At 55.1% G+C, this 26,084-nt stretch overlaps 1 protein-coding gene across 1 annotated transcript in view; it reads left to right on the forward strand.

Moving 5' to 3' along the window:
• Positions 1-26,084, forward strand: part of SDK2 (sidekick cell adhesion molecule 2) — a 133,413-nt gene that overhangs the window by 8,886 nt on the left and 98,443 nt on the right. Inside the window, exon 3 of the mRNA XM_028112733.2 lies at positions 21,024-21,130. Within this exon, the coding sequence (XP_027968534.2) occupies positions 21,024-21,130 (107 nt within the window). The remainder of the gene's footprint in view (positions 1-21,023; positions 21,131-26,084) is intronic.

Here is a 26,084-nt window from a genome sequence, read left to right on the forward strand (position 1 = left end):
CTCAGAACCCCAGGAGGCAGATAAACAAAAGTGGTGAAAACCTGCCCAGCAGCATGAAGCCAGGAGGCCATGAAAGAGATTGGGGTGTCACAGAAGTGGGGGGGGCTTTAGAGAAGGACCGAGTGGCCCGCTGTGTCAGCTGCTGTGGGACACTTAACAACTGTCAGCTGGGTTTAGGGACAGAGGTGACCTCAGGGAGAGAGAGGAGGGCTGGATGAGGGGCCTGTAGGGGGGACGATGTAGAGGCAGGAGTGAGCATGAGAACATTCTGGGCTGTGTCCTGCAGGTAGTAGGTGGTCTCTGGAGGATTTGGGTCAAGGGAGCCTCAAGACACTGTGTGTCCCGTCCTGCCCTCTGTCCGGCCTCCTGTCTCACCAGCACCCTTGGCTCAAGGGCAAAAGGAGCCCTTTCCTGATGGTCTCTGCTGTTCAGTACACCCTGCTTTTACCTTCCCCCGACTTGTCCTGTCCGGACGCACCTTTGCTGCCTGATCTCTCTAGACTCAGCACCGGCATCCCCCCAGTATGAATCCCAGTCCGGACCCTCAATGTGACCCCTGCCTCAGTTGCCCAATCTGTCAAATGGGAATAATGGCACCAGTCGCCACCTCCCAGAGGGTCGTGAGCGTCACGTGAGGTTAAGGGTGCAGAAGGGTGTCTGGTCATCGGTGGCTGTGTGAGTGGAAATGGTGGCCTGGAAGCCAGCCCGTAAACACCGCCCACCCACGTCCACCCCGCCGGCCAGGCCGTCCCCACTCCTCCTGCCTGGCCCGGGTCTCATTCCGGTGCTCCCAGGAGGTCCAGGTTCCTCTTCCACGACAGAGCCGGACCCACCCACCCCTTGCCAGCCTCTTTGGAGATGGACTCTGATTTGGCCGTGAGTTTGGACATCCTGTCTGAAAATTGAAGGCTGCCGGTGAGAAAGCTGGAGTGTAGGAATTAGTTATGATGGGCATAAATTGAATTTTAATAGAGATGTACGTGGCACGGGGCCAGTGTACTCCGGCAGAGGGAAGGTAGTAATTAAAAGTTAACGAGTTTAGAAATGTCGTAATCCTTAGGGAGGGATGGGGGAGGTGGGCTGGGAGGAGGAGGAGGCCCCCAGCCAAGCGTGCTGTCCTTCCCCTGACCCAGAGGCCCCCCTCCCGCTCCTGACGAGCCCAGGAGGGGAGGAGGGCTGTGGGGAGCCCAGCAGGCCCCGCATCTGCGCACACCTTGCAGGCTTCCAGCGGCGGGCGAGGTAGCAGAGTTAGAGGGACCCCCAGACAATGCTCACGTCACCCACGAGGAAGACCACGAGAGCAGGGTTTATCAGCCTGGGCACTGTTAGCATTTGGAGGCGGAGCATTTCTTGTTGCGGGGGGCTGCCCCGTGCCCTGCATCATGTTTCCCAGCATCCCTGGCCTCTACCCACCACGTGCCAGTAGCCCCCTCCCCCCTCAAGTGGGACAACCCAAAATGTCTGCAGAGCTGCCCAATGTGCCTTGGGGGGGCGACATCCGCCCCATTGAGATCCAGTGGTCGAGAGCGAGGCACCTGTGCCCCCCAGACCCTCCCAGCTGGAGCCAGGGCTGCCCCTGTGTGTGCAGGCGTCCTGCCATGCTCAAGTCAGTGGCTGGCTTGGCATGAGCACAACCGGCCAGGCATCAGAGGACCCCCGAGGGCAGAACTGGCTGGCCACCCTGATGGGGGTCTCTCCTGCCCCCCTTCTTTGTCTTTTCCCGACAATCCAAGTAACAACGAGCTGAGTCCCTTTGATGCTTTATTTGCTCCCAGGCATGGGATGAATGGGCGAGTAGGACAAATCCATGGCACAGATGAGAAGACAGAGGCTCGGAGAGACCCAGAGCCCAAGTTCACTCACCCAGCGGGCAGGAGGGTCCAGCTCCCCCGTGTCACTAAGGCACCCTCATCGGCTCTGGCAATCCTACTGGGAGAGAACACGGCCTCTCGGTTACAGGTAGCAGCCCCGACACTGTCCTCACAGGTGCCCAGGAACACTGGGGTGCAGGCCTGCCCCCGCTCTAGGACAGGTTCTTCCTGGACCTGAGGGGGCCAGCCGTGACCTTGGGGTTTGCTGGTGAGTGACAGAAGCCCGGAGAGAGGCGACAGGGAGAGCCCTGGAGGGTCGGGGCAGGTGGTGGGCGGCGAGGGGCACTGCTGGCTCCCTGTGCCTCAGGCTGACGTTGCAATAATTATGTCAATTAAGATGAATAAGTTCAAAATGTAAGGGGAAAAAGGGAAACAAGAAGCAAAAGTCTCTGAAGCATTGGCTGTCTCGGTTTCCATAGCAACCCGGCTCTCACATTCTCATTACTGGGTCCTGGCTGGGGGAAGAAGTGGGCCCCCCACTCCCGCGGAGGCTGGAGATGAATGGCGGGTGTCACCCCGCCGGACCCTGAGCTGAGGGCGCGGGGCCTAGGGGCACCCACTCAGGGCCCTGACGGACTCACACCAGGCCCCGCTGGTATCTGGGCTGAGCCCTCGGTCCTACAGCTGGGACACGCTGTAGCCCGGAGGCGAAAGTGGCTTTGCTCCGAGACCAGACCGGGTGTGAGGGTCAGAACGGCCACTCAGACCCAGACCCCCTGTGCCCCCAGGCAGGGCTGCTTGGGCCTAACCGGGCACCCCAGCCGTGCAGTGCTCTGGCATGATCGAAGGCAGAGACTCCTCGATCCAGGTTGATTTGCTGACCTTTTCCCCATCAGCCAGGCTGAACTCCTCAGGAGGCGGGAAAGGATGTGCTGTGTTGGCGGAGGCGGTGCTGGCCTCGCCTCTCTGTCCCCTTGGATGTCTGCTGAGTTCTCCTAGTGTCCCCCTGGGTTCACATGGGTTCCGAGCATCACTCCGAGCTGTCATGGCCCTGAGAGCCCTTGCAGGTGGGGCAGGGAGGACATGCCCATGCACCGTGGGCCCCCCTGAAGCTGGAGCAGGCAGGGAGGCTGCCGTGTTTCTTCTGCTGACATGCTTAGTAGACACAGTTCTGGGTGTCCATCCACGGCCCACACGTGGGCACCCGGCAGGACCCATCACACGGGCACGCACGCTGTGTACCCACACGGTTCACGCTCACAGGCGGCCCAAGGAATCCACAAAGCAGTCACTAGGCTTCCCGTTTTATAGATGCAGAAACTAACGCCCAAGGGATAAAGTGACGTGTCTAGGGTTATGCTGCAAATTAGGGATGGGGCAAGGGATGTGCACCAGCTGCGAGCGTCACTGCCAGAACATTTTAGAACACATAGGTGTGCGCACACAAGCCACGCTCTCTCTTCTCCTCCTTCCCCTCCTCCCATTTTGCCGTGACTGACAGACTCTTTGGAGCCAGTCCCAGCAGCCCTGGGGGACAGGGGGGCCAAGGTACCCAGACACCCCAGAGTGCAAAATAGAACATGCGGGCAAAGCGCTCGTTGCCACTTTAATGAAAGGCTCCCAAAGAAAGCTTTTCTCTGAGGAACAGCCTATTTCTTTCTACCACTAGGAAACTTAACAGGCAAATGAGGAAGGGCTTGATCATTCAGCACCTGAAATTGACAGACTTGAATCTGACCCTAATCCCTGGGAACCAATGCGCACAGAGGAGCGCAAGGCGGGCGTGCGTGGCCCGAGGTCCTTGGAGAGGCAGGGAGGGGTGGTCTCCATCAGAGGCACATATGTTTTTTATCTGGGATAGTCCAATATATGGAAATGAGATGTTCATTCTTTCTCCCCACACAGCTGGACTGGAGACCCCAGCGTGGCCTAAGAACTCCCCCTCCCCAGATCTTCCTGTGGGCCTCCCCCTCTCTGGCTTTCAACCAGGACACAGAAACTAATTAGATCTTGACTCAGCACTCAGGCAGGCAAATGGTCTAGACAGATGCCTGGGGAGTTGGTAATGACCCCTGCTTCCTGGGGGCTGCCTTAGTGCCCGACTCCCTTCCCCCCACCGTACCCCTCAGAGCCCCTTTCTGGCCCCTGCACGGGTTGCCACTACGTGGGAGGGTTCAAGTGGTCTCTGCCCTGTGTCTTTGTCCTCCCAAGAGGAGGACATGGCCCACTTTTCGGCTCTCTTACTAATGGGGTGCCGAGGTGTTTGTGACTTTGAATATCCCACCCTGGCCAAGGAAGAGATGTGCTCCCAGCCAGCTGCGCAAGTCGGCCACGCAGAGCCTCTTGGGAGTGGGAGGAGGGGTAGGGGTTGGGAGCAGGGGTCTCAGCTCCAACTGGCAACCTCTGGGGGCTCAGTGTCAGCAGGGAGCAGGTGGGGGCTCATGGAGGGCTTAGGGAAGGGAGAGGCCGTGCTTCCTGCAGAATGGAGTATAGTAACCAAGAAACACAGTCTCACTGGAGGTGGGGCACAGACCCTAGAGGTCAACCTGCAGCACATCCAGAAGCTCCAACCATTGCACCCGCTCCTTTACTTTTGACCCCTAAGGAACATACACAGATGGGGGGGGTCCCCCAACCACAGGAGCATGCTCAGCCTGACCTCGGCCACAGCCTCTGGTCAGATACTTACTGCTGCCCAGAAGAACATTCCAGAACTTCATGACTAAAACCACCATGATTTTTCATTTTTCTGCTTGTCTGTGCTGGGCACATATGAAGGTACGTTCTGCTGGCCATCTGCTGGGCTGGACTGGACACCTGTGGTGCTGGTCTTTCTTCCCTTGGTTTACCATCCTTCATGGCCTAGTGGTCTCGGGGCCTGGTGGTCTGAGAGGTGAGTGCAGAAGCTACAAGGCTTTTAAAAAGGCCTGGGCTTCAGAATGTTCCACCAGATTCTATTGGTGAAAGCAAGTCACAGGGTCAACCGTGATTTAGCAAGAGGAATAGACCCCACACTTGACTGGAGCTGTTGCAAAATATTAGAGCCATGCTCTTCAGGCTCCTAGCCTCAGATCTGGCTGGTGCCTGGCCGTGCACACAGATCGCCTTTTCCAGATGGCAACTCACAGGCGGGTCCTCAGGGCCTCATTAACGCCGTTCTGGCCCGGTTCCCCCACCACGTTTCCCTGAAGTCACTTCTGAGGGTGACTTTAGAAAACCCAAAGAGAATGGGCAGAGGTGGCAGTGAGTCATGCTGGACAGAGGCCAGAAAAGTCAGGGCTGCTGGGATTGCACTCAGAGCCAGCTGCCTGGGGTCTGAGCAGGTGTTTAGAAGGGTGGGGAGGGGAGGCGGCTCTGGGCCCCCGGGGCTCAGGGCAACTACCATCACAGCTCCTAACACAAGATGCCATGGTTTGAGGGTAGTGCTCCCTCCTCACAGGATGGATGACTAAGTGAAAAATAGTAACATTAATAATCCCAGTGGCGGCTCATTCTCAGCGAGTGCTTTCCACACACCTCACACTGGCCCTGTCTTAAGCCCATCACAGGTGCCCTGTCACGACATCCTCACCACCTCACCCTCCACTTCAGGGAGGGACTAGAGCCTGGTGGTTAAGAGCACAAAATCTAGAGGCAGTCCCCTGGGGCTCTGCCACCTACTGGCTGTGTGAGCTCGGGCAAGTTACTTAACCTCTCTGTGCCTTGGCTTCTTCATCCACCAAATTTGGATAAAATTAATTCTGACCTCACAGAGTAGTTAATGAGGAACAAATACTTTCGCATAATATAAGGTGCTTAAGATAGTACTTGGCTTAGGTTATTATTTATTATTATTATTATTATTATTTCTATCTTATAGATGAGGTTATGGAGGCACAGAGAGATCAGACAACTTGCCCGAGGTCACACAACAAGAAAAACACACTGACAGTCAGAAACCCTCCTTCTCCAGTGCCCACCGCCCCGTAGAGCAATTGCCCCCACAGCCCCTGGCACAGCACTCGATGCTGCTGGTCGCTGGGGGTCTGTTTCTGACCTCGGTGGAAGGGCAGCCAGGACTCTCACGAGGGGAGATACACCGCAGAGCCGGGAGCACCCTGCCTGGGTACCTAAGCCTTGGAACTCTGGGAGGAGAAACGCACTGACATCTGAAGCCTGGCCCCAGGTAGAGCGGAAGAACATCGGCCCTGACCCTGAGCCAGGTCTCCCTGAGGACCGAGGAACAGAGTGGACATCTCATCACGTGTCCCCCTCAGGATGGCCAGGGATGCCTCTTCCCAGCGTCCCTCCACTTGACCTGCCCGGGGCCACCTGGGGGGGGGGCGCCGGGGGAGACTGGTGTGCATCCTCCAGCCTCATCAATATTCATTAATGCCACAAACATCTGGCCTGGGAAAATCAGGAGCCTGGTGAAGGCCAGAGAGCAGGACTCGGCTGGGCAGAGCCTGGCAGGGTCCACACCATCACCTGCCTTCCGTGACCACCCAGGGCTCCCCCCAAAGTGAGTGCTGCCCACGCGCCCCACCCCCTTAGTGTGAATTGACCATTATCCTTAGTGGTGATTGAAGGGGCCATAACAGAGTCCTTCCTGTTCAGAGATGAGCAAGTCCCTGCTCCCTTCTGTTCTCTGGGACTCGGAGATGCCCGGGGCCAATGTTTAGCTCCAGGGGGCAGCATGTGGTCTAGCGGATAAGGATAGGAACAGAATGGACTGGAGGCGGAGCTAGGGGGCAGTGCGTTTCTAAGCAGGGGATGGCAGTGGCAATAACATCTCCTAAACACAAGGCAGCCCAGCACCGTGGACGCATGGCCTTGCTATTCCGACTGTTGCTGCTGATCCTCAGAGCCTAACCCAGTGCCTGACACCTCGTGGGCCCGCCAGTCTGGGCTGAATGATTAATAATAATAGTACACGCAAGGACACATTTCTTGAGTGCTTCCCAAGTGTCAGACACCGTGCTAAGCGCTTTGCAGTCAGTTCTGCTAGAATGTAAAAACCACCACGCTATGCAAAATCACGCAATAAAAACCACAGGGCTAATGAGGGAAATGGGGTGAGGGAACAGCATTCAAAAACTTCATTAGAGGCACATAAAAAAAAAGAGAGCAACCTACTAAAGACAGTCACACAGGCTCCCGCATGTTCAGTGGGTGAGAAATGCATAAATACTACAATAAATCTGGCACTCCGCCTGGGAAAGGGCCCGCGGTCCACTTGGGGATGTGGGAGGCAGAGGGCTACAGCTCCCCCGAGTTATTGCAAGCTGGGGGAGGGAGCGGTGTCTGAGATGGAAAGGAGAGTTGTAAGACCAGACCAGGGGGAGCTGAGGATGCTTGGGGGGCCCCATGGGGTGCGTGGCTCTGCACGCGAGTCAGCTGCATGCGGTTTTGTGCATTTACCTGGGGTTTCTTGCGGACGAATCACGCACAGGCAAGTGCAGAACTCAGGCTGTGCTCACATTGTTCCCCGATGTGTCCCTGCAGAGTGGAGGGAGAAGGCTCCCCGGGTGGCCCTCCCTCCAGCCCTCCCTTCAGCGGGTCTAATTAGGAGGCCGCTTCTCTGCCAGGGGCCCAGAGAGGCCATAAAGGCAACCTCTGCCCCGTGCACCTAGGAGGCTAGGGAGGCTGGGAGAGAGAAAAGCAGGTCAGTTAGGTTGCTCCGCCAGGCCTTCCACGATTTGGCCACAGAGCACAAACAATCTGGCTCCTGGAGGCCGGATTTCCATGCGGCCTGTTACTAGGTGTAAAAAAAAAAAAAAAAAAAAAAAGCCCCTGAGGAATCTCAGCTGCATGTGGACAGCCCAGGACAAAGAGCTGCTTTGCTGCCCCAGAGGCGGAGGAAGGAGGGCGCCCTGGGGAAAATTCCTGAGCATCACTGGGAGCAGAAGACAGGCCCCACTTCTTGCCTCTCTGTTCTTCCTTTCTCTTTCCTTTCTAAAAAATAAATAACCACACTGCCGCCCCCCACCGACCCCCTCAAACCTCAGGACTCCTTCCATCCCAGTCATGTTTTGAAAATCCACCCTGAAACACCTGCAGGTTTGAACTCCTTGAGCCCAGACAGGTCTCGCGTCTCTCTGCTCCCGGAATAAAACCTGGTGTCCTGTCCCATCCTGCGCTTTGCAAAATGACCCCAGATCTTGTGATTCCTGGCTCTTAGGTGATTCTGTCTGCGGGGCTCCTGGGTCGGGACAGGTTCTGGCAGCTCCCAGCAGCTCCCGGGAGGCATTTCTCTCTGGGGTGTGCCCGGGGACCGGCAAGGGCACCAGGTCAGGGGCAGGCGTGGGGCAGGACGTGTGTGGGTTCAAATGGACCTGACATTTAATGTCGCCCTGCTGCCCTCTGGCTGGGTGACCTAAGGCAACTTGCTCAATCGTTCTGAGCCCAGGGCCCTGGCTATAAAAGGGGGAGGAACACCTTCCCTCTGCAGTGAGCATGGAGGTGAACCAGATAATATACTCTAGGTGTTTGCTCGGAACCGGATGCTCTTATCGTTGTTCGAGAGAGTGGGGGCAGTCCCCCCTTCCTTTCCCCACAGTGACGGTCCCACCTGCGCCTGCTGAGTGGCCACGTTGGGCCTCCCTCCCCGCCTACCTGTCTTCTTGCTCCGAGTCTGAGGGGACCACCGTGCTGATGGCAGCCCTTAATGAAGTCCTTTCCCTTGTTCATTGAGAGCAGTTAATTGGCCCAGAAGGTCACAGGGCGGACAGACACCCTCCCCAGCCAACTCTAGCCTGGGCTGTCATGGTGTCAGCAGCCTCCAGTCGATAATGCCACCATCCCTCTCATTGACCACAGGCCCCAGGATCAATCCGGGCATTGCGGCTTCTCCCAGTGGGACAGGGAGGCTCAGAGCCACACACAGGGCTCCCGGGGTAGCATGGAGGCTGGGACAGGGAGGGGAGGCCCTGCAGAGGGTCCTGAGCTGCCCAAATGAACCATCCATCAGGTGGTCGTCCAAGCTCAGGAGGCTGTGTCTTGTCTGAGTAGCTCCCTCAGGCAATTCTGCATCCAGCCCAGCTCAGCCCTCCGGCTGCCTGCTTCTTAGGGGTCTGCAGAGAATAGACGGCGTCCAGCGTCATCCCCCACCCTCCGCCCCCCTCCCACATTGTCCAAGAGACCTTCCTGGCCCCAGCTCCATCCCCAACCTGGAGGGGATCTGGCTGCATGAGTTTCCCGCCGTCGCTGTAACAAATAACCACACGCTTAGTGACTTAAAACAAAGCACACACATTCTCCCACAGTTCCAGCGGTCAGAAGTCCTAAAATCCAGGTGGCAATAGGGCAGCCTTCCTGCTGGAGGCGGGGGGGGCGGGGGGGGAGAAAAACCCTCACCTCCTCCCCTTTCCCAGCTTCTAGAGGCCGCCTACATCCCTTGGCTCTTACCCCGCATCCCTCCAGCCTCTTCTTTTCTCCTCACATCACCCTTTTCTGCAGGATGCTTGGGATCACTCGGGCCCACCGAGTCATCCAGCATCATGCCCGCATCTCGGGTCCATAGCTAAATCACAGCTGTGGAGTCCCTGCTGCGTCTGTGTGAGTTTGCTAGAGCTGCCGTCACAAAACGCCACAAACTGGGGAGGTGGGGTGGGCGCGTAAAGCAATAGACCTGGATTCTCTCTCCAGTTCTGGAGGCCGGAGTTCAGAAATCAAGGTGTCCACAGGGCCTCTCTCTCTGAAGGCTCCCAAGCCCCCTTGCCCAGGCTCCATCGTATGGCTCTCCTCTAGCTTCTGGTGTGGTCGGCGCTCCTTGGCCTATGGCCCCGTCGCTCCAGTCTCTGCCTCCAGGGGCACTGGCCTTCTCCCTGTGCTTCTGTGTCTGCCTCTCTTCTTACAGCATCACCAGGCATCTTGGATTAGGACCCACCCTAATGACCTCATCTTAACTCATTACATCTGCTAAGACCCTGTTTCCAAATAAGGGCACATTTATATGTATTGGGGTGAGGATGTTACCATATCTTTTTGGAGGACCCAATTCAACCATCATTTCCTATAAGGTGACACACTCACAGGCTTTGGGAATTCGGATGTGGACATCTCTGGGGGGCATTCTGTGGCCTTCTACACTGGCCATCTCATCCACTCATCCAGAGAATGTACATTGAGCATGTGTTGTTTCAGGCACGGTGCACGGGGACATGGGACCGTGTACTAGACATGAGCTCAGGGAGACACCTACGGGTACATAGGACATTACATTCATTTGTGACAAATGCACCAGCTCTGGTAGGAGAGAATTCTGGGACAACGCAGGGCGTATTCAGGAAGGCTTCCTGGAGGGGACATCCTGTTACCGAAACCCCAGTTCCCAGTTTGGCTGCCCGTCACTCAAAAAGCCACTACTCAAGAGACGAGTTTTGATGGGAAAGGAATATGAGCTTTATTCAGGAGGCCAGCCACCTGGGGAGAAGGTAGACTCTTGTCCAAAGGCCAGCTCCGAGGTTTCTGCCTGGCCCAGAGATGTTTAATGGGGTTTAATCAGTTAAGGGAGTAGAGTGCTCTGTGACGTTTCTTGATTACATGCAGACTTGATGAGGCCACGTACAGAGTTGTGTCTGTGCTGGGGGGTTGTGGAAGAAGTTTTAGTTCCTTGATACCTGGGGAGGGGAGGGGTGTGTGTGCAAGCGAGCCTGGTGATGTGCACAAATGGTCTGTTATTTTCTGCAAAGGAGGGCAGGGCCTCCAGGTGCGCCAGGGGAGGTCAGTAAAGTCACGGTGTGACCTTAAAAAAGAAAAACATTTTGCTCAAAGATCACTGGACTAACCAGAGAGCCCGGGCGGCTTCAACAGACTTGCTGGCCTCTGTGGCCTAGGAAAGTTCTGGTCCTTCATTCTCCAAGGCCAGTGGTCTGCAAATCTCAAAAGAAAGCAAATGAGCTCTGTGACAGATCAAGGGCTTTAGGTCAGCAGGCAAAGAGTATGTTAACCAGCCCAAGGGTGCTCACAGTCCTGGCAAAAGCGGAGAGGGACCCTGTGGGCTGAGGGGCTACCCATGGAGAAGTGAGAGGCAGCTTGTTTTCATCAGAAAGCACCAGAAGTCGGGTAGAGCTGGACAGTGGGGCCAGCAGGGATCTTCCCGCTTCCCGGAGGCAGGGGTCTTCCCAAGCCCTCCTGCCCAGCCCAGTCCCTGCAGGCCACAGGTGCCGCAGACGCCTGCAGATGTGGGCGAGTCCTGGCTGCTCCCGCATCTCTGTCCCTTGCCCGCACCCAGAGGGGGGCCCGGCGCTCCCGAGGTTCCAGCCAGCCCTGTGTGGCCACAGGGGAAGCGCTGAGGCAGGAGAAGGGATGAGTGCATAGACCTGACACCTGTGACCCAGAGTCCATCTCCCCCCATATTCTGTAGTCAGAATCAGGGGTCCTCCCCTTCTGTCTGTTGTGGCACCGTCCGCCCTGCAGCCCTCCACGTGGGTGGGGGGGCACCCACTGTACCCAAGTCCTCCACTATCCAAATGTCCGCGGTCTGTGAGGGGTGAGCCCATGACCATCTCACATCTTCTGAGGTCCCTGGGGCCAACGATGCTCACCTGGCCTGGGCCTCAGCGCCACCTGTCCTGCTTCTGCTCCAGAGGACCCTCAGGCCTCACTCAAACCTCCCACCTGCCCCCCAGGCTGCCACCTTCCTTCCAAGGGCGACCCCTCCCCGGGTCAGAGCACAGCGGCTCCCTTCCTTCCCCGAAGCGCCACTAGCACAAGCCAATTGGGTGCTTAACACTCTTTGCAAAGATGTGGGAGGGGAATTACAGTACAGGACAGAAACCGCTGAAAACAGAACAGCCATCACGGTTCCTGCATCGCCCTGCCGGCCCTCCCCACGGGGGGATCTTCCTGACATCATCCTCCCGGGACCAGCTGCCCTCGAGACCCATCTGCTTCCTGTGCGGGGGCAGCTGGTGCCTCTGTGTGTCTGTCTGTCTGTCTCTCCCTGTCCCTCTCTCACTGCCTCTCCCTGGGTCTCTGTGTCTCTCTCTGGTTCTCTGGTTCTCTCTGTCTGCCCCTGTGTGTGTGTGTGTGTATGTGTGTGTGTGTGTGTGTGTGTGTGTGTGTGTCTGGTTCTCTGGTTCTCTCTGCCCCTGTGTGTGTGTGTGTCTGTCTCTCTCTGGTTCTCTGGTTCTCTCTGCCCCTGTGTGTGTGTGTGTGTGTGTGTGTGTGTGTGTGTGTGTGTGTGTCTGTGTCTCTCTCTGGTTCTCTGGTTCTCTCTGTCTGCCCCTGTGTGTGTGTGTGTGTGTGTGTGTGTGTGTGTGTGTGTCTGGTTCTCTGGTTCTCTCTGCCCCTGTGTGTGTGTGTGTGTGTGTGTGTGTGTGTCTGTGTCTCTCTCTGGTTCTCTGGTTCTCTCTGTCTGCCCCTGTGTGTGTGTGTGTGTGTGTGTGTGTCTCTGTGTCTCTCCCCACCCCACCATCTCTCTGTCTCTCTCTCTCTCTCCCCCACCCCCCACCTGCCCATGAATTCAGGATCCCTCAGGCTGCCACCCGAGGGAAAATGCCACCTGCCAGTGAGTGCATCACAGGGAACAGTTCGGCTATGTTCCCAGTGCCTCTCCTACCGGATCCCCTTCCACAACCAAAAGTCCCACCAAAGAGTTTCCCTGGGCAGTCACGCCCCAGTCCCCTGCACCCCCACGGAGACTGGAGTGGCCAGCACTGGGCACCAGCTTTCTCTGCAGCTCGCCACAGACCATATCCTTAGGTCCTGCCCAGAAGCCCCTCCTGTCCCTCCATCGACAGTCTCTGTGTAAGGGGAAAGAATATAGATAGTCAGCACTTCCTGCTTCCAAGCCAGCCCCAGAAAGGAGAGACCCCAAACGACTGGGTACACTCCCCGTGAGGTCCATCCTCTCTGTGTACCCGGTGGCCCCTCTGTGTGAGGTACTCGTTCACTGTGTGACCTAGGGCAGGTTACTTAATTACTCTGGGCCCAGTTTTCTCATCTGTAAACTGAGCTTCCATTAGCATGAGCCTCCTCCAGGATCGCGAGCATTAGCTGAGTTGATCTATGTTGGATACATGACGCTTTTTATCCTAGTGCTAATTACCTTAATTATATAATGGTACATTACTATTATCTATTTTCTGGTACATGTACTTTCCCCTTTAAATCACTCTGGACGGAGTCTTGCTTTCTTTCCTGAGGAATCTTTGCAAAAGCAAACCCACGAGGTGGGGCCCATTTCCAGCCTCCCACCACCCCAGTGACCAGTGCTCCAAGCGCCCACTGTCTCCCTGCTGCAGGAAGAAGGGGTGCGGGGCGTGTGTCCGCAGGTCTGGGGACACACACACACACACACACACACACACACACACACCCCAGGACTCACTGTGTCTCCCATTGCCCAAAAGCCCATGGGAAGAGGGGAGGAAGCCTGGGTCCCCGGAGCTCAGCCACCTGTCGCTGTCCCCACAGCCTGTCAGCCTCGGACGTCTGTGGTGACACCTGCAGGCAGCAGGCCCAGAGCCCCTCGTGACGCCCCAGTGGATGTAGAGGCTCAGCTGCTCCCCCACCCCACTCTCTCTGAGCACAGCTCCCTTGAGGAAAAGCAGCCTAGTGGGTGAGTCACGGAGAGCCCACACCTTAGTGAGGGAGCCCAGGGAAGGGGCACAGCTGGGGGGATCTCTTGGCCCCAAACCTCAGTTCCCTCCCTGTCCAGCGGTCCCTCCTCCCCACACAGAGTGCCTCTGGAGAGAAAAGCCCTAGCGCCAAGAGGTCAGTCCCCAGGGGCTCCCTTGCCCCTAGAAGATGTGGTTTGGTGGGAGAGAATGTGTGTGTCTGTGACTGGACATCCGTGTGTCCTGAGCGCATCTGAATGTGGCAGCCCAGAGTGCCCGGGGCCTCAGTGTGAGCGGAAGAGTGCCTGTACCTGAGCAGGGTGGATTGGGGTGCCCTGGGTGACCTCAGATGGGAGTGGCTGGACATGGGGTCACCCCGGGATTGTTACCCGTGTGCATGAGTATGTTTGCATGAGTGTGGGTGGGTGTACCCTGTTGTGTGCACACATGCATGCATGAGCACATGAGTGTATATCCATGTGGGAGTGCGTGCACATGTGTATGCATGCGTATGTGTCCGGGCTGTGTGAGTGTGCATGTGTACATGTGTGTGTACACTGTGCACCTTGCGTGAGTGTGCACAGGTATGCATGACCATATGCACAGTGTGTGCATGTGTGCATGCATGCAAACGGTGTGTGCGTGAGTGCTCATGTGCTAGGTGTGTGTGCACACGTTGGAGTAGCATGAGTGCACTTGTGGGTACACAACTTTGTACGTGTATGCATGAATGTGCATGCACGTGGGTTAAGAGTGTGCACATGGGTGCAAACACATGAATGTGCATGGTTGGGTGTGAAATCGTGCTACGTGTACACACGTGTGCACGTGCACACACACCCCGTTCCTCTGTGTGAGCATCAGCACGTGCATCTCCAGGCGTCTGATTTATTAACGAGGACAATACAAGGAGAGTGTGCCTATTGTTTCTGGTGTCCACATCAGCTCTTGACAGCTTCATGGAATTGAAATATCTTATTTAATGCAAGTAAGGATCATTTTAAATATCAACTGTGACACTCAAGGACTCGAACCAAAAAGGGCACTGTGTGTTTCCTCGTGTGCCAGAGAATATGCCACATTTGTTAGGTCCTCATTTGCTCCCTACCCAGCTCGTGTCTCTGAAAGTCCATTTATCTGTCCCGGCTCCTCCCCGCCTCACCGTGCGCCCTGCACCCTGAGCTCATCTCTCCATCTCGAGGAATGGACTGAGCCGGCGGCTCCTGCCGGGCAAATCAGGACACTCTGAGGGGGCAGGGAGAACTGTGTGGGTCCTTAATGAATCTTCCTTTCTTTCCACCCTGGCCAAGCCCTGCCCCAAGGCTCTCCCCACCAACCCCCAACCCCCACCTGCTCCGTTTGGCAGTCTGACGGGGACGAAGCAAGGCTTCCTCACCACTGGCCACTCAGCCACTGTTAGGAAGCCTGAGGAAGCTTAGTTACATGCACACACGTGCAGTTATGGAAAGATCTCCTTGTCACATGCACAAAGCAAGGAGCAGAACAGCCCACAGGAGGCCCCAAGTCTCCTGCTGAAAAGGGGAGGGATCGTGAACTTGCATTTGCTTGTGTTTGCATTGAGAAGTTCTGAAAAGCTACTCAGGAAATTAGTCGCTGGGGTTGTGTGTACGTGTGGAGCTGGGAGTGACCGGGCAGCTGGGGCACAGGGATGGGAGAGACATCTCCTGCGTGCCTTTTCTTTCAGTCTTTGCATGCTGTGAATGAATATGTTTCCTAGAAGAAATCAATAAATAAGTGATCCTTCGAGGGGACCTCGAGGTGGGTGATTCAGGGTGTCCCCCAGTCCGTCGAGCCACGACCTGTGACTCTGTCATTGGAGGGACAATAAAGTTTCAGGTCAGCCAGGAAGAGGTGCCCCTTGCCCACCGTCGCTGCTCCTCAGCCCCAAAGAAGCCAGGCTCAGGCTCTGCACCCAGAGGACACAAACTGAGGTGACCAGGAAGTTGGGAAGTCAGGCGGGTGGCAGGAAGTTCACTGGGGTCAGGAAGCTGAGAGGAGCAGCCTTTGGAAGGGGATCTGTCATTTTCACTGTCTTCAGTGTCCCCGCGGAGAGGAGGACACCTCCTGTCCTGGCCGCTGAGGGACTGAGGTGAAGCCCCTCTACCAGTAAAGAGGATTGAGTAACCAAGGGGGCATGGCAGGTCCTTTGCTGGTGTCTGGGGACAGTTGGGGTTCACACGTCCACGGGGAAGCTGAAGAATTTGCCAGGCAAGGGACTCTGATGCTTGGTGTGGAGCCTTTCATGGATCCCCCCTCCGGTGGGGGGGTTTCTGCCACAGCCGCTTGTCCTCCTCTCTGAATCTCCCCACCTCACCCCACACCTTCCACTCCCCGCCAGTGACTCCCTCATTTGTCAGGCATTTGTGTGGCACCTGCTGTATGCCTGGCAATTATGTCTGAGGCCTCTTATAATGAACCCATCAAAGACATCCATCATTGTCCCCATTTTACTGATGGCAAAACTGAGGCTTGCAAGGTTCCATAACATGCCCCACCCACATTCCTAAGAAAGAGTAGAGAGGAAAGTTAAGCCTAAATTTCTCTGAATCAGAAGCTCCAGTACTTTCTTCAGTGCTCCCGCCTTGGGCAGATCAGGTGTGTGCCCTGCTGTACAGGGCATTCCATCCATCCCCCTGCCCCTGGAGGGGACCCAGACAGGGCTGGGCTCATCCACTTCCCTGCCAGGCCAGCAGCCGCAGGTGGGTGAGGCAGACGGAGCTGTGGGCTGTGTCCAGAGGGCCCAGAAGGGAACATTTCAGGGATAATGAGCACTGCTACTATCATTATCAAGGTTGCGTACAGCCCACTAGATTTGCAAGCTGAGATGCTGGCCAGCTGCCTCGTCCACCCGCCTTGGAGGCAGGGAGACTCCAGCAATTGGGGTGGAGTGAAGCGGGCTTCCCTGGTAGGAAAGGCAGTGGGCGGAACTGTTACTTTAAATAATGTTGCCATCCAGCCAGAAATAGGTCTCCCAGGCGGGGAGGAGAGCGAGGCTGGAGGATGGAGAGGAGGCGGTACCCCTCTCTGCCAGGCCAGGGAGCGCCTGGCCTCAACTACAGGGGGACCAAAGGGAGGCCCAAGGCCAGTGGTCCTCTTCTGGCCTTGGGGGAGGGGCTGGCCTGCAGCCAGTTGACCTTCCCCGGGGCCCCGGGGCTTCCAGGCTGAAGCAAACAGACATAGAGCCTTCTGCAGAAATCTACTTTTATTAAAGTTTAAATTTCACCACGCATCACTGACATCAGCAAACAAATCTGCATCCAGTGAGTCCGTGGTGTCTGTTTTATAATGTATACTTAAATTATATGCTCAAAGTGTATCTCCCAAAAGGCAGATAACAGGTATCCATCGAGTATCCCCATCTGGAAGAGGTTTTATGTATGTGTATCATGTATAGGCAAATATATACATTTTAGGTACTTGTATCATATGCAAATATACACATTTTACAGACGTGTGATCATGTGTATGCAAATATATACAAATGTGTATACTATTTCATTTACCCACATGGTATCATACCATTTACTCTTTTTTTACCGTTTTGTTTGTTTGTTTTTGTTTTGTTTTGTTTTTTTGGTCCACAAACTGAAGTTATTTTTATTGGGTCGATTTGCATGGTCCTAAACATCAAACGAAGGGTTTGGTAGCCTGTGTCAGTACACAGCAGCTTACTGAGAGCCATAACCGTCCGTTATCACTCTGGTCCCTGACACTCAGCCGCGATACTGCGTGGCTTCTTCCTTCCTCGTGTTGTTCTTTCCGTAAGCATCTCCCTCTCTCCAGCTTCAACTTCCTTTCCATGCTTCGTGTGTCTCGGAGACCATTCTGTCTCAAACAGACAGGCGCTCCTCATTCATCCTGCGGCTGCAGCATCTGTAACTGACCCAGTTGCATTCTTGACGGACGTCTAGGTTGTTTCCAGTTGCATGTTTATCTCTGCTGTTCGAAGCAATGCCATCTTGAGCATTCTTACACCTGTTGTTTTGTTTTTGTTTTTTTGCCACATTATGGCAGTATATCTATGAGGCTTGCTCGCAGGCATGCAGCCTCTGGGTCAAAAGGCTTACCTATTCTCATTGTGATAGATTTTGCCTGAGAGGCTGGACCACTCTGCACTTCTACCGGCTGATCTGAGGGCATGCCTCCCCCCGCCCCCGCCCCGCCACTCTGGCCAGCACTGCATGTGATCAAACATGAAAGTCTTTGGCATCTGATATGTGAACACCGTCTTGTTTTGATTGGCCTTTCGTTGTGATGGAGGTTGAGCATCTTTTTGTTAGTTGGGGGGGCCATTTCTGTTCATATTCCTCTCCCTGCAGCTTTTTAATAATTTTGATTCCATTTTCAAAGATAGCCGTTCTAGCCAATCTTACCTTCCATCTCTCCTCTCCGGTCACCCCCATCGTTATCGAGGCCCAAACCGTTTCCCCAAAGCTATCTCCTCTCCCTGCGGCCGAGGCAAGCAAGAGTGGTAATGGGCTTGAGGATGGGGTGGAAGGAGAACGGGAAATTTGCCAGAGCCTGGGCGCCTGCTATCTCCCCTCCATCACACCGTGTGCAGTAGCAAGGGACAGATAAGAACTGCAGCCGGTGGCAGAGATAAGAGGCTTGGACGGCCAGAAGGTTCTGAATCGTGCTGCAGAGCCAGAGCATCCGTGAGTCCCAGGACAGAAGGGGGGGGGGGCGCTTTGGAATATGACGTCGGTGTTTAACTGGTTAGCAGCTGAGCTTGGGGTCAGGCGGGCTCTGTAGAACCCTGGCCCTGCCTATGAGACCACCTATGAGACTGCCTGGCAGTGAGGAAACATTTCTGAACCTCAGTCTCCCCACCTCTAAAATGGGGGTGCTGATAAATGTACCCTCTCCAAGGATTACGTGAAGGACTCTCATATATAGCCCCACAGCTGTTTGCCCTTGTTCACCTATGACAAGGAAAATGAAGCTAGCATAGTGGGTTCGCATAAAATTTAAGTTTAAAATTTGTTAAACTTGCTTTTATGCTGAGGTTACATTTCTCTATGACCTCAAAATGTCCTTTTTAGATAAAATGCTGACCATTTCTGTTTGTTTTTCTCTCCCTGCCTAGCACTTTTTAATATTATCTTTTTTAAGTTTTTGGTTGCTAGATTGTTTGTCTGTTTGCTTTTTGGTTGGTTGGTTTTAATGATCTTACTTGGCAAAGTAAAAAGTTGACGGTCTTATGTCAAGCCCCATTTTTTAAAATTTTTTATTGTTATGTTAATCACCATACATTACATCATTAGTTCTTGATGTAGTGTTCCATGATTCATTGTTTGTGCATAACACCCAGTGCTCCACGCAAAACATGCCCTCTTTAATACCCATCACCAGGCTAACCCATCCCCCCACCCTCTTCCCCTCTAGAACCCTCAGTTTGTTTTTCAGAGTCCATCGTCTCTCATGATTCATCTCCCCCTCTGACTTACTCCCCTTCATTCTTCCCCTCCTGCTATCTTCTTCTTTTTCTTTTTTCTTAACATATGTTGCATTATTTGTTTCAGAAGTACAGATCTGTGATTCATCAGTCTTACACAATTCACAGCGCTCACCATAGCACATACCCTCCCCAATGTCTATCACCCAGCCACCCCATCCCTCCCACCCCCCCCCACTCCAGCAACACTCAGTTTGTTTCCTGAGATTAAGAATTCCTCCTATCAGTGAGGTCCTATGATACATGTCTTTCTCTGATTGACTTATTTCACTCAGCATAACACCCTCCAGTTCCATCCACGTCGTTGCAAATGGCAAGATCTCATTCCTTTTGATGGCTGCATAATATTCCATTGTGTATATATACCGCTTCTTCTTTATCCATTCATCTCTCGATGGACATCTTGGCTCTTTCCACAGGTTGGCTGTTGTGGACATTGCTGCTATAAACATTGGGGTGCACGTACCCCTTCGGATCCCTACATTTGTATCTTTGTGGTAAATACCCAGTAGTGCAATTGCTGGATCCTATGGTAGCTCTATTTTCAACTGTTTGAGGAACCTCCATACTGTTTTCCAGAGTAAGCCCCATTTTTTTAAGTGTTACTGGTCCATGATATCCAATAGTCTGGGAACTGCTGTGTGAAATGAAAAAATGAAGGAAAAGTACTTAAGCCCAGGCCAGAGGAATAGCTGGTGCTCAGAAAGTGGTAGTTGTTGTTTCACAGTCATGAGATGGTGATGATGGCAGGATGGTGGTAATGGAGGTGGTGGTGGTGGTGGTGGTGGTGGTGGTGGTGGTGGTGGTGGTGGTGGTGGTGTTGGTGGTGATGGAGGTGTTGGTGGTGATGGAGGTGTTGGTGGTGATGTTGGTGTTGGTGATGGTGGTGGTGATGGTGGTGATGGTGGTATTGGTGATGATGGTGGTGATGGTGGTGATGGTGGTGATGGAGGTGTTGGTGGTGATGGTGGTAATGGAGGTGTTGGTGGTGATGGCAGTGATGGTGGTGTTGGTGATGGTGGTGGTTATGGTGGTGTTAGTGGTGATGGAGGTGTTCGTGGTGATGGTGGTGTTGGTGATGGTGGTAGTGATGGTAGTGTTGGTGGTGATGGTGGTGCTATGGTGGTAGTGGAGATGGTGATGCTGGTGGTGGTGGTGAGCCCCGCTGGAACTTGTATAAAAGAAAACTTAACAACTCTTGAGAATAAGGTTGCTCTGTCCCAGGGTTGGCATAGCCTAGAGGCAGGTGGCAATGAGCTTGTCCACCATGTCAGCTGGGCAAACCCTCAGACACCCAAGGATGGGGGAGATGTCCTAGGCACAAGCCCCTTGATCCTCTGAGGTCCCTACTGGGCCAACCACTGGTCAGGCACAGGAAAGGTGATCACAGAGTGGCTACCAGGGGAACTAGCCCCCTCCATACCAGAGAGCACCACCTGCCCGTGTGTTACCTGCCAGAAGTCCCTCTCCCCGACTTGGCCTGGCCTCCTCCCTGCCTCTCAGCCAGGTCAGTGCCCCGCACACCTGCTCTCCAGCTACCTTTCCCCCAACACCAGACTCTGCTGCCCTTTGGGCCAGTCACGTGCTCCCAGAGCAGGCTCCCAAGGGTCCTCCTCGGGTTTGAGCATCCTGGCCTCAGGACCCACATGTACAGAAAGCCAACCTGTCCTGCTAGGAAGGCTCTGCCTTTTTCCTCCACAAAACTGCAGTGGAACTGTCTCGAATGTTAAGGGTGAGATGATACAAAGCATTAGGGGAAGCATGTGAACATTTCTGCCTCTGCCACCCCTATCCATTTCGGTTAATATTTACAGTCCTGGGCCTGGCCAAAATAGAATGCCCCCACCTTTCCCAGTCATGCAAGTCACAGGCAAGGGAAGACAACAACCTCCAGCGGAGGACCAGCAGAGGAGGCCTGGTCACAGCCAGGGTCAAGGACTCAGGCATAGCACCTCCCATCCGTGGGAAAATGCAGGCTACTCCCTAGGCACCTGAGCTAAAGCCTGGTTGCCCTTGGGAGGGACATTTCTATTGATAGGGACCTTCCTGTGACTCCAAGACGTGGCCAGAGGATCCAGAACTCCCTGGTGCTCTCCATTCAGGAAGAGGGTGACCTGGCAACCTTCACCCTCTGATCCCAGTCTGACATGTGCATCCCTGCCTTGCTCACTGGCTCTCTCGTCTGCACCCTAGGTACATGATCACCAGCCTGGACCGCACCCACGCAGGCTTCTACCGCTGCATCGTGCGGAACCGGATGGGCGCCCTGCTGCAGCGGCAAACCGAGGTCCAGGTGGCCTGTGAGTAGTATGATGGGCAACTTGGGGGCAAGGAGGGTCTGTGCAGCAGGAGAGGGTCTGCAGGGTCCCCACCTACCACCGTGCTCTGGGCAGAGCCAAATCCCAGCCGTAGGCTTCCATGCTCATTGGGTGCTGACGGTGGCCCTTTCTGCCTATCACGGGAGTGCCCTCGTTTTGTGGTGGACAGGTGCTCTCAAGGCTGCACCGCTGACAAGTGACACGCACATCTGCCGGCTCAGAGTTCAGCACTCTTTCCATGGGACCAACTGCTTCTCTTTTAAAAGGGGCCCTATCACCTGGTTCAAGGGCCTCCTCTGGGGTTGGCTGGGCCTCGCACTTGGGGGTCTTCATGATGGCCCACCTGAATCTCTCCAGCTATGACACTCTTCTCCACAGACTTCCTGGTGCCCCCCCCCATGACCTTAACCTTTCCATCCTCCAACTCACGCAGTGCTGGAGCAGTAACAGCAAGCGGGTCCCATGATCTGTGGGATCGTTGGGAGATGCCTCATGGTGGCACCATGACCCTAAGAGGGAGGGGCAGGGATGACGAGTCTGGCTTCCTGGAGGAGCCAGCTGAGCAGACAGTAAAGTGTAGGCCCCTGTAAGTCCCTTCACCAGTCCCTGGAAGGACTTTCTCAAATGGAAGAAGGGAAGGCAGCTTCAGAAGATCCCAAGTGCATCTCGGGGGCCAGGGCCCCAGAGCACCAATCAACACCCTCCCCCTGAGACTCAGCATCCCCTTCTCAGTCCTGCCCCCCATCCTAAAATAGCTGCTGTGTGCTAGAAATGAACCTCATTATGGGCTGTTTCATTCTGGGTTCTTCCAGGGGCAGAGGTCCAAGGTGGCACAGTGGGACATGGGAGCGTGGAAAGCTTTAGTGAGCCTTGAAATTTAAGAAAAAAAAAAAAAAAAAAGGACACCTCTCATCCAGAGCCTACAGGGGCTCGCCTCTGAATTAGCACAGGAGAGAGCTTGCTACTTGAACAGAAGTAGGGGAGAGAAATCTAAAAGGAAACCTCAAGCGAGGCAAAGAGTGTTGATAATAATTATGGAAAACAACCGTAATCAAAAGTGGAGGACGGAGTGTCTCCATAAATCAGCACTAAAGGCAACTCAGCTCACTCAGAGGAATGGAGAAGCCCTGAATTAAAATGATGGATCAGGGCACTGTCAGCGGCTGGAGAGCTCCCAGGGAGCCTCATTTAGCCGGTGCCCAGAGTCCTGCGGGGCAGGGGCAGAGCCACGGGCCAGCCTCCAGCAACTACGCGTGCATGCAGATGCCCGTGTGTGTGCAGGTTTGCGTGCGTGAGTGTGGGTTCGTGCGCGTGTGTGCGAGTGTATGTGTGTGCATCAGTCTGCTTCTTTGTCCCCCGCATGTGGGAGAGAACACGTGCACATGTGTGCATATGCACGTATCCGTAGATGTGTGTGCTTGCATGCGTGCAAATGTGCATGCCTAGGTTGGTCTGCCTCTTTGCTCACCTTGGCGCTGGTGATAACATAGGTTTGCATGTCGGTGTGCATGCAGTTGGAAATGCCATCCAGGACACAATGTCCCCGACAGTCTAGGCTCGTCCAGAGAATTCCTTGAGCTCATGTGCCCAATGCACCTAGCCAGTGCCTGCCCAGTCAGTGAGCATTACTGCTGCAATTAATATTCTGTAGCATCGTGCTAAGGCCAGAAGAAACAGGCCACAGGATGGAAGGGCTCCTGGCACACACTGTTCTGGCCAAATGCAGAGCAGTGAGCTGACAGTCACACCTAGGCCTTGCAGTCAGCCCAGCGTCTGCCCCTCACCCGCCTCTCACAGGGGCGTCCCTACCCCGTCAAAGCCACCACGTGTCAGCCCGGGCTTCAGGAGCCTCTGGACATGGTCACAACCATCACTGCCACCAGGTTCTGTGGGGCCGCTGCTTAGCTGTGCCCGTGTGGCTACAGGTGGTCCCTGGCAGAGAGCAGGGGGGTCCCTGGAAGGGTCCGAAGGACTGAATGCAGTGGGGAGGCCCAGGTTCACCCCATTCCTGACCACCAGCTGCAGCTCCCAGGCCAACCTCAAGAACCGCTCCTCAGACTGCACCAAGCCGCCTTGCTCCACAGCATCCGAAGGGAGAAGCCACGACTTTTGCACCCCTTCGGACCTTAAGCCAGAGGAGTGAGGGGGGTCCTGGAGTCCACTCCAGTGGGCAGTTGAGAAAAACACTTATCCTGACAAGTCAATGATGGTTTCATCCCACTCTGGTGGCCATGGCGGGACGGAGAAGGGAAACCTCCCAACCCCCCCCCCCCCTTGCTGGACACACTTGTCTCATCTGGTGGGGGTCTCTCTCTCTAGTTATGGAAGTTGAAGAACTTGCTGTCCAACCTGACCCCCACCCCTCAAAACACCTTCCAGGATCCTGGGTGTGGGGAAAGGGGGACCTGGCAAAACCACCCCCACCCACCTCGCTCTTTCCCACCTGTTGCTGGGCAGTGCACACCATTCTCTCCCGTCCTCATCCCACAAGGCTGCCTAAGTCACACAGTGATGAAGTACCAGAGCAGGACTTGAACCCACAGCTGCCTGGTTCCAAAACACCCCCCTCGCCACACTGCCATCTAAGGTCAGGAATAGAAAAATCAAAATGGGGTGGGGGTGAGGAGAGAGGGGGTTAGCTGCTGAGGTTGGGGTTCCCATGGAACCCAGTGGGTGCTCTGGACTGGACTGTCCCATGTCCAGATAATGCCACAAATGGATGCTGCGTCCACCTAGGATGAACGCCATCTCCCACCGCGGGGTTGGGGTGACGTGCTCTTCTTGGCTGTCGACAGCGGCGAGCAGATGAAAATGCTTACAAGTAGTTCCTGGGCCATGCCATGGCGGGGGGGGAAGGGGGCTCAGGAAGTGTCGCTTCCAGCCCCAGCCTCGGCACTGAGTAGCTTAGGACTCTGGGCACCTGGTGTATGCGTGCGGGGGGATGGGAGGGGGCAGACAAAGGAAGAAGTATGGCCTCCATCCTCCTGGAAAGGTGAGCACGTGCCCCAAGACCCCTTGGAACAGACTCGGATTCCCTCAGGAGACGCCAAAGGAGATACGGCAGAGCCTCCAGAAGGATCCCTCCTTCAGTCTTTCCTCCGTGGGTTCCCAGGACAAGTCTGAGAGGCAGGAAGGCATGTGGTACGAGCCACATCTCGAGATAGGGAGACTGAGCCTCAGAGAAGGTAGAGGACAGCCCAAGGCCCCACAGCCAGCATTTCTACCTTCCACCTTCTCCTGCCTTGCTGTCAGGACACTGCAGGGTCTAGCCATGAACCACCCCCCCCACCACCCCCCTCCCATTCAAATTCAGGCTCACCTCTCCCTACCTGTGTGACCTTGGGCAAGTTGCTTAACTTCTCTGTGCTTTTATATCCTCTCCTCTTTGCATCCTGGAATAAACTCACCTTTCTCACTCTGGCCTAGCCACCATGTCTGCTCTCCGGAGCTGGGGCTACGGTAAGGCAAGTGAGGCACGGGGGATGCAAACTTGAAGGAGGCGCTCCCCCTTGGGTACTCAACGTGCACTCACAGGACACCGATAGCAGTGCCTCCATAAAACTTCTACGTTTGCTCCCCCAGTCCCCGTCCAGGGGCTCTCCCCGCTGTGTGCCCTGCAGACCTGCACCTGTCTGTCTCTCCACCTGTCTCTCTTGTACAGTCACACAGATGCCCACAGGTCTGAGGATGGGAAGGCAATGGCTGCTTCTCTGGAGCCCTCCATCTCTCCCGGTGGGTTTCTGCATCCCGGGGCAGGGAGGGGGGGGGGCGCGGGCAGAAGTCTTTGCCCTTAGGGCTCCAGGCAGCCGGTTCCGGTGATGCTGCCCTTCCAGGCTCCTTCCGGAACTGGGCCAGGCAAGACCCACCTCTGGCTCCCACCCCCCTTCCCAAAGAGGGACTGTGAATTGGGTTCTAACGAGAAATTAATAAGGCAGCTGCGCTAACAACTAATGATAATGGCAAAGTCGTTACAAAAAGATTCTTTACATGTTTTTAATTACAGCAATTAAGAGGAAGTCAATAAAACGTCCACCCCCCTCCCCAGCTCCCTTTCTGCCTGCACTCCCCAACCCCACCCCAGTCTCTTCTTTGTTTCTTTCAAGTTGCCATACATTTCTGGCTTGCAGCAAGCTCACTGAATGGCTGAGGGGGTTAGGAGAGCCTTCCTGGATCAAGAAGCCTTCCTGGCTGTCCACATCCACATTCTGGGGGCAGCAAGCCCACCCATAGGCCACAGGACAAAGGGCCCCTGCCCCATATGGAAGCCACCTGTACAAGATGGGACATGAGGAAGGGGCACCTGGGTGGCTCAGTCGTTAAGCGTCTGCCTTCGGCTCAGGTCATGATCCCAGGGTCCTGGGATCGAGCCCCACATCGGGCTCCCTGCTCCGCGGGAAGCCTGCTTCTCCCTCTGCCACTCCCCCTACTGTGTTCCCTCTCTCACTGTGTCTCTCTCTGTCAGGTAAATAAATAAAATCTTTTTTTTAACTGTTTTATTTATTTATTCATGAGAGTCAGAGAGAGAGAGAGAGAGGCAGAGGCAGAGGGAGAAGCAGGCTCCCCGCCTAGCAGGGAGCCCGATGCGGGACTCGATCCCAGGACCCTGGGATCATGACCTGAGCCGAAGGCAGATGCTTAACCATCTGAGCCACCCAGGTGCCCCAATAAATAAAATCTTAAAAAAAAAAAGATGGGACATGAGGGCATCGAGCCTGTTGCTGGGACTGATGCCCAAAATGCCACCGATGGGCCCATTTTTCTTAATGCTTAACCTGAGTGTAAGCATTGAATGTGGACTATTTAGGGGCCATCTACAGTTCTAGAGAACCTGGCCGTGTCTTTTCGCCTGTTTCATTCACTCGTACAGCAACTCTTGCTGTAGGCCCACCGCGTGCTGAGCTCTGTTCTAGGCGGTAAGGACACAGGTGACAAAACG

The sequence above is a fragment of the Eumetopias jubatus genome, unplaced genomic scaffold (assembly GCF_037043125.1).
Source record: "Eumetopias jubatus isolate StellerSeaLion01/CBP00866 unplaced genomic scaffold, mEumJub1_p1.0 scaffold_10, whole genome shotgun sequence".
Taxonomy (NCBI): domain Eukaryota; kingdom Metazoa; phylum Chordata; class Mammalia; order Carnivora; family Otariidae; genus Eumetopias; species Eumetopias jubatus.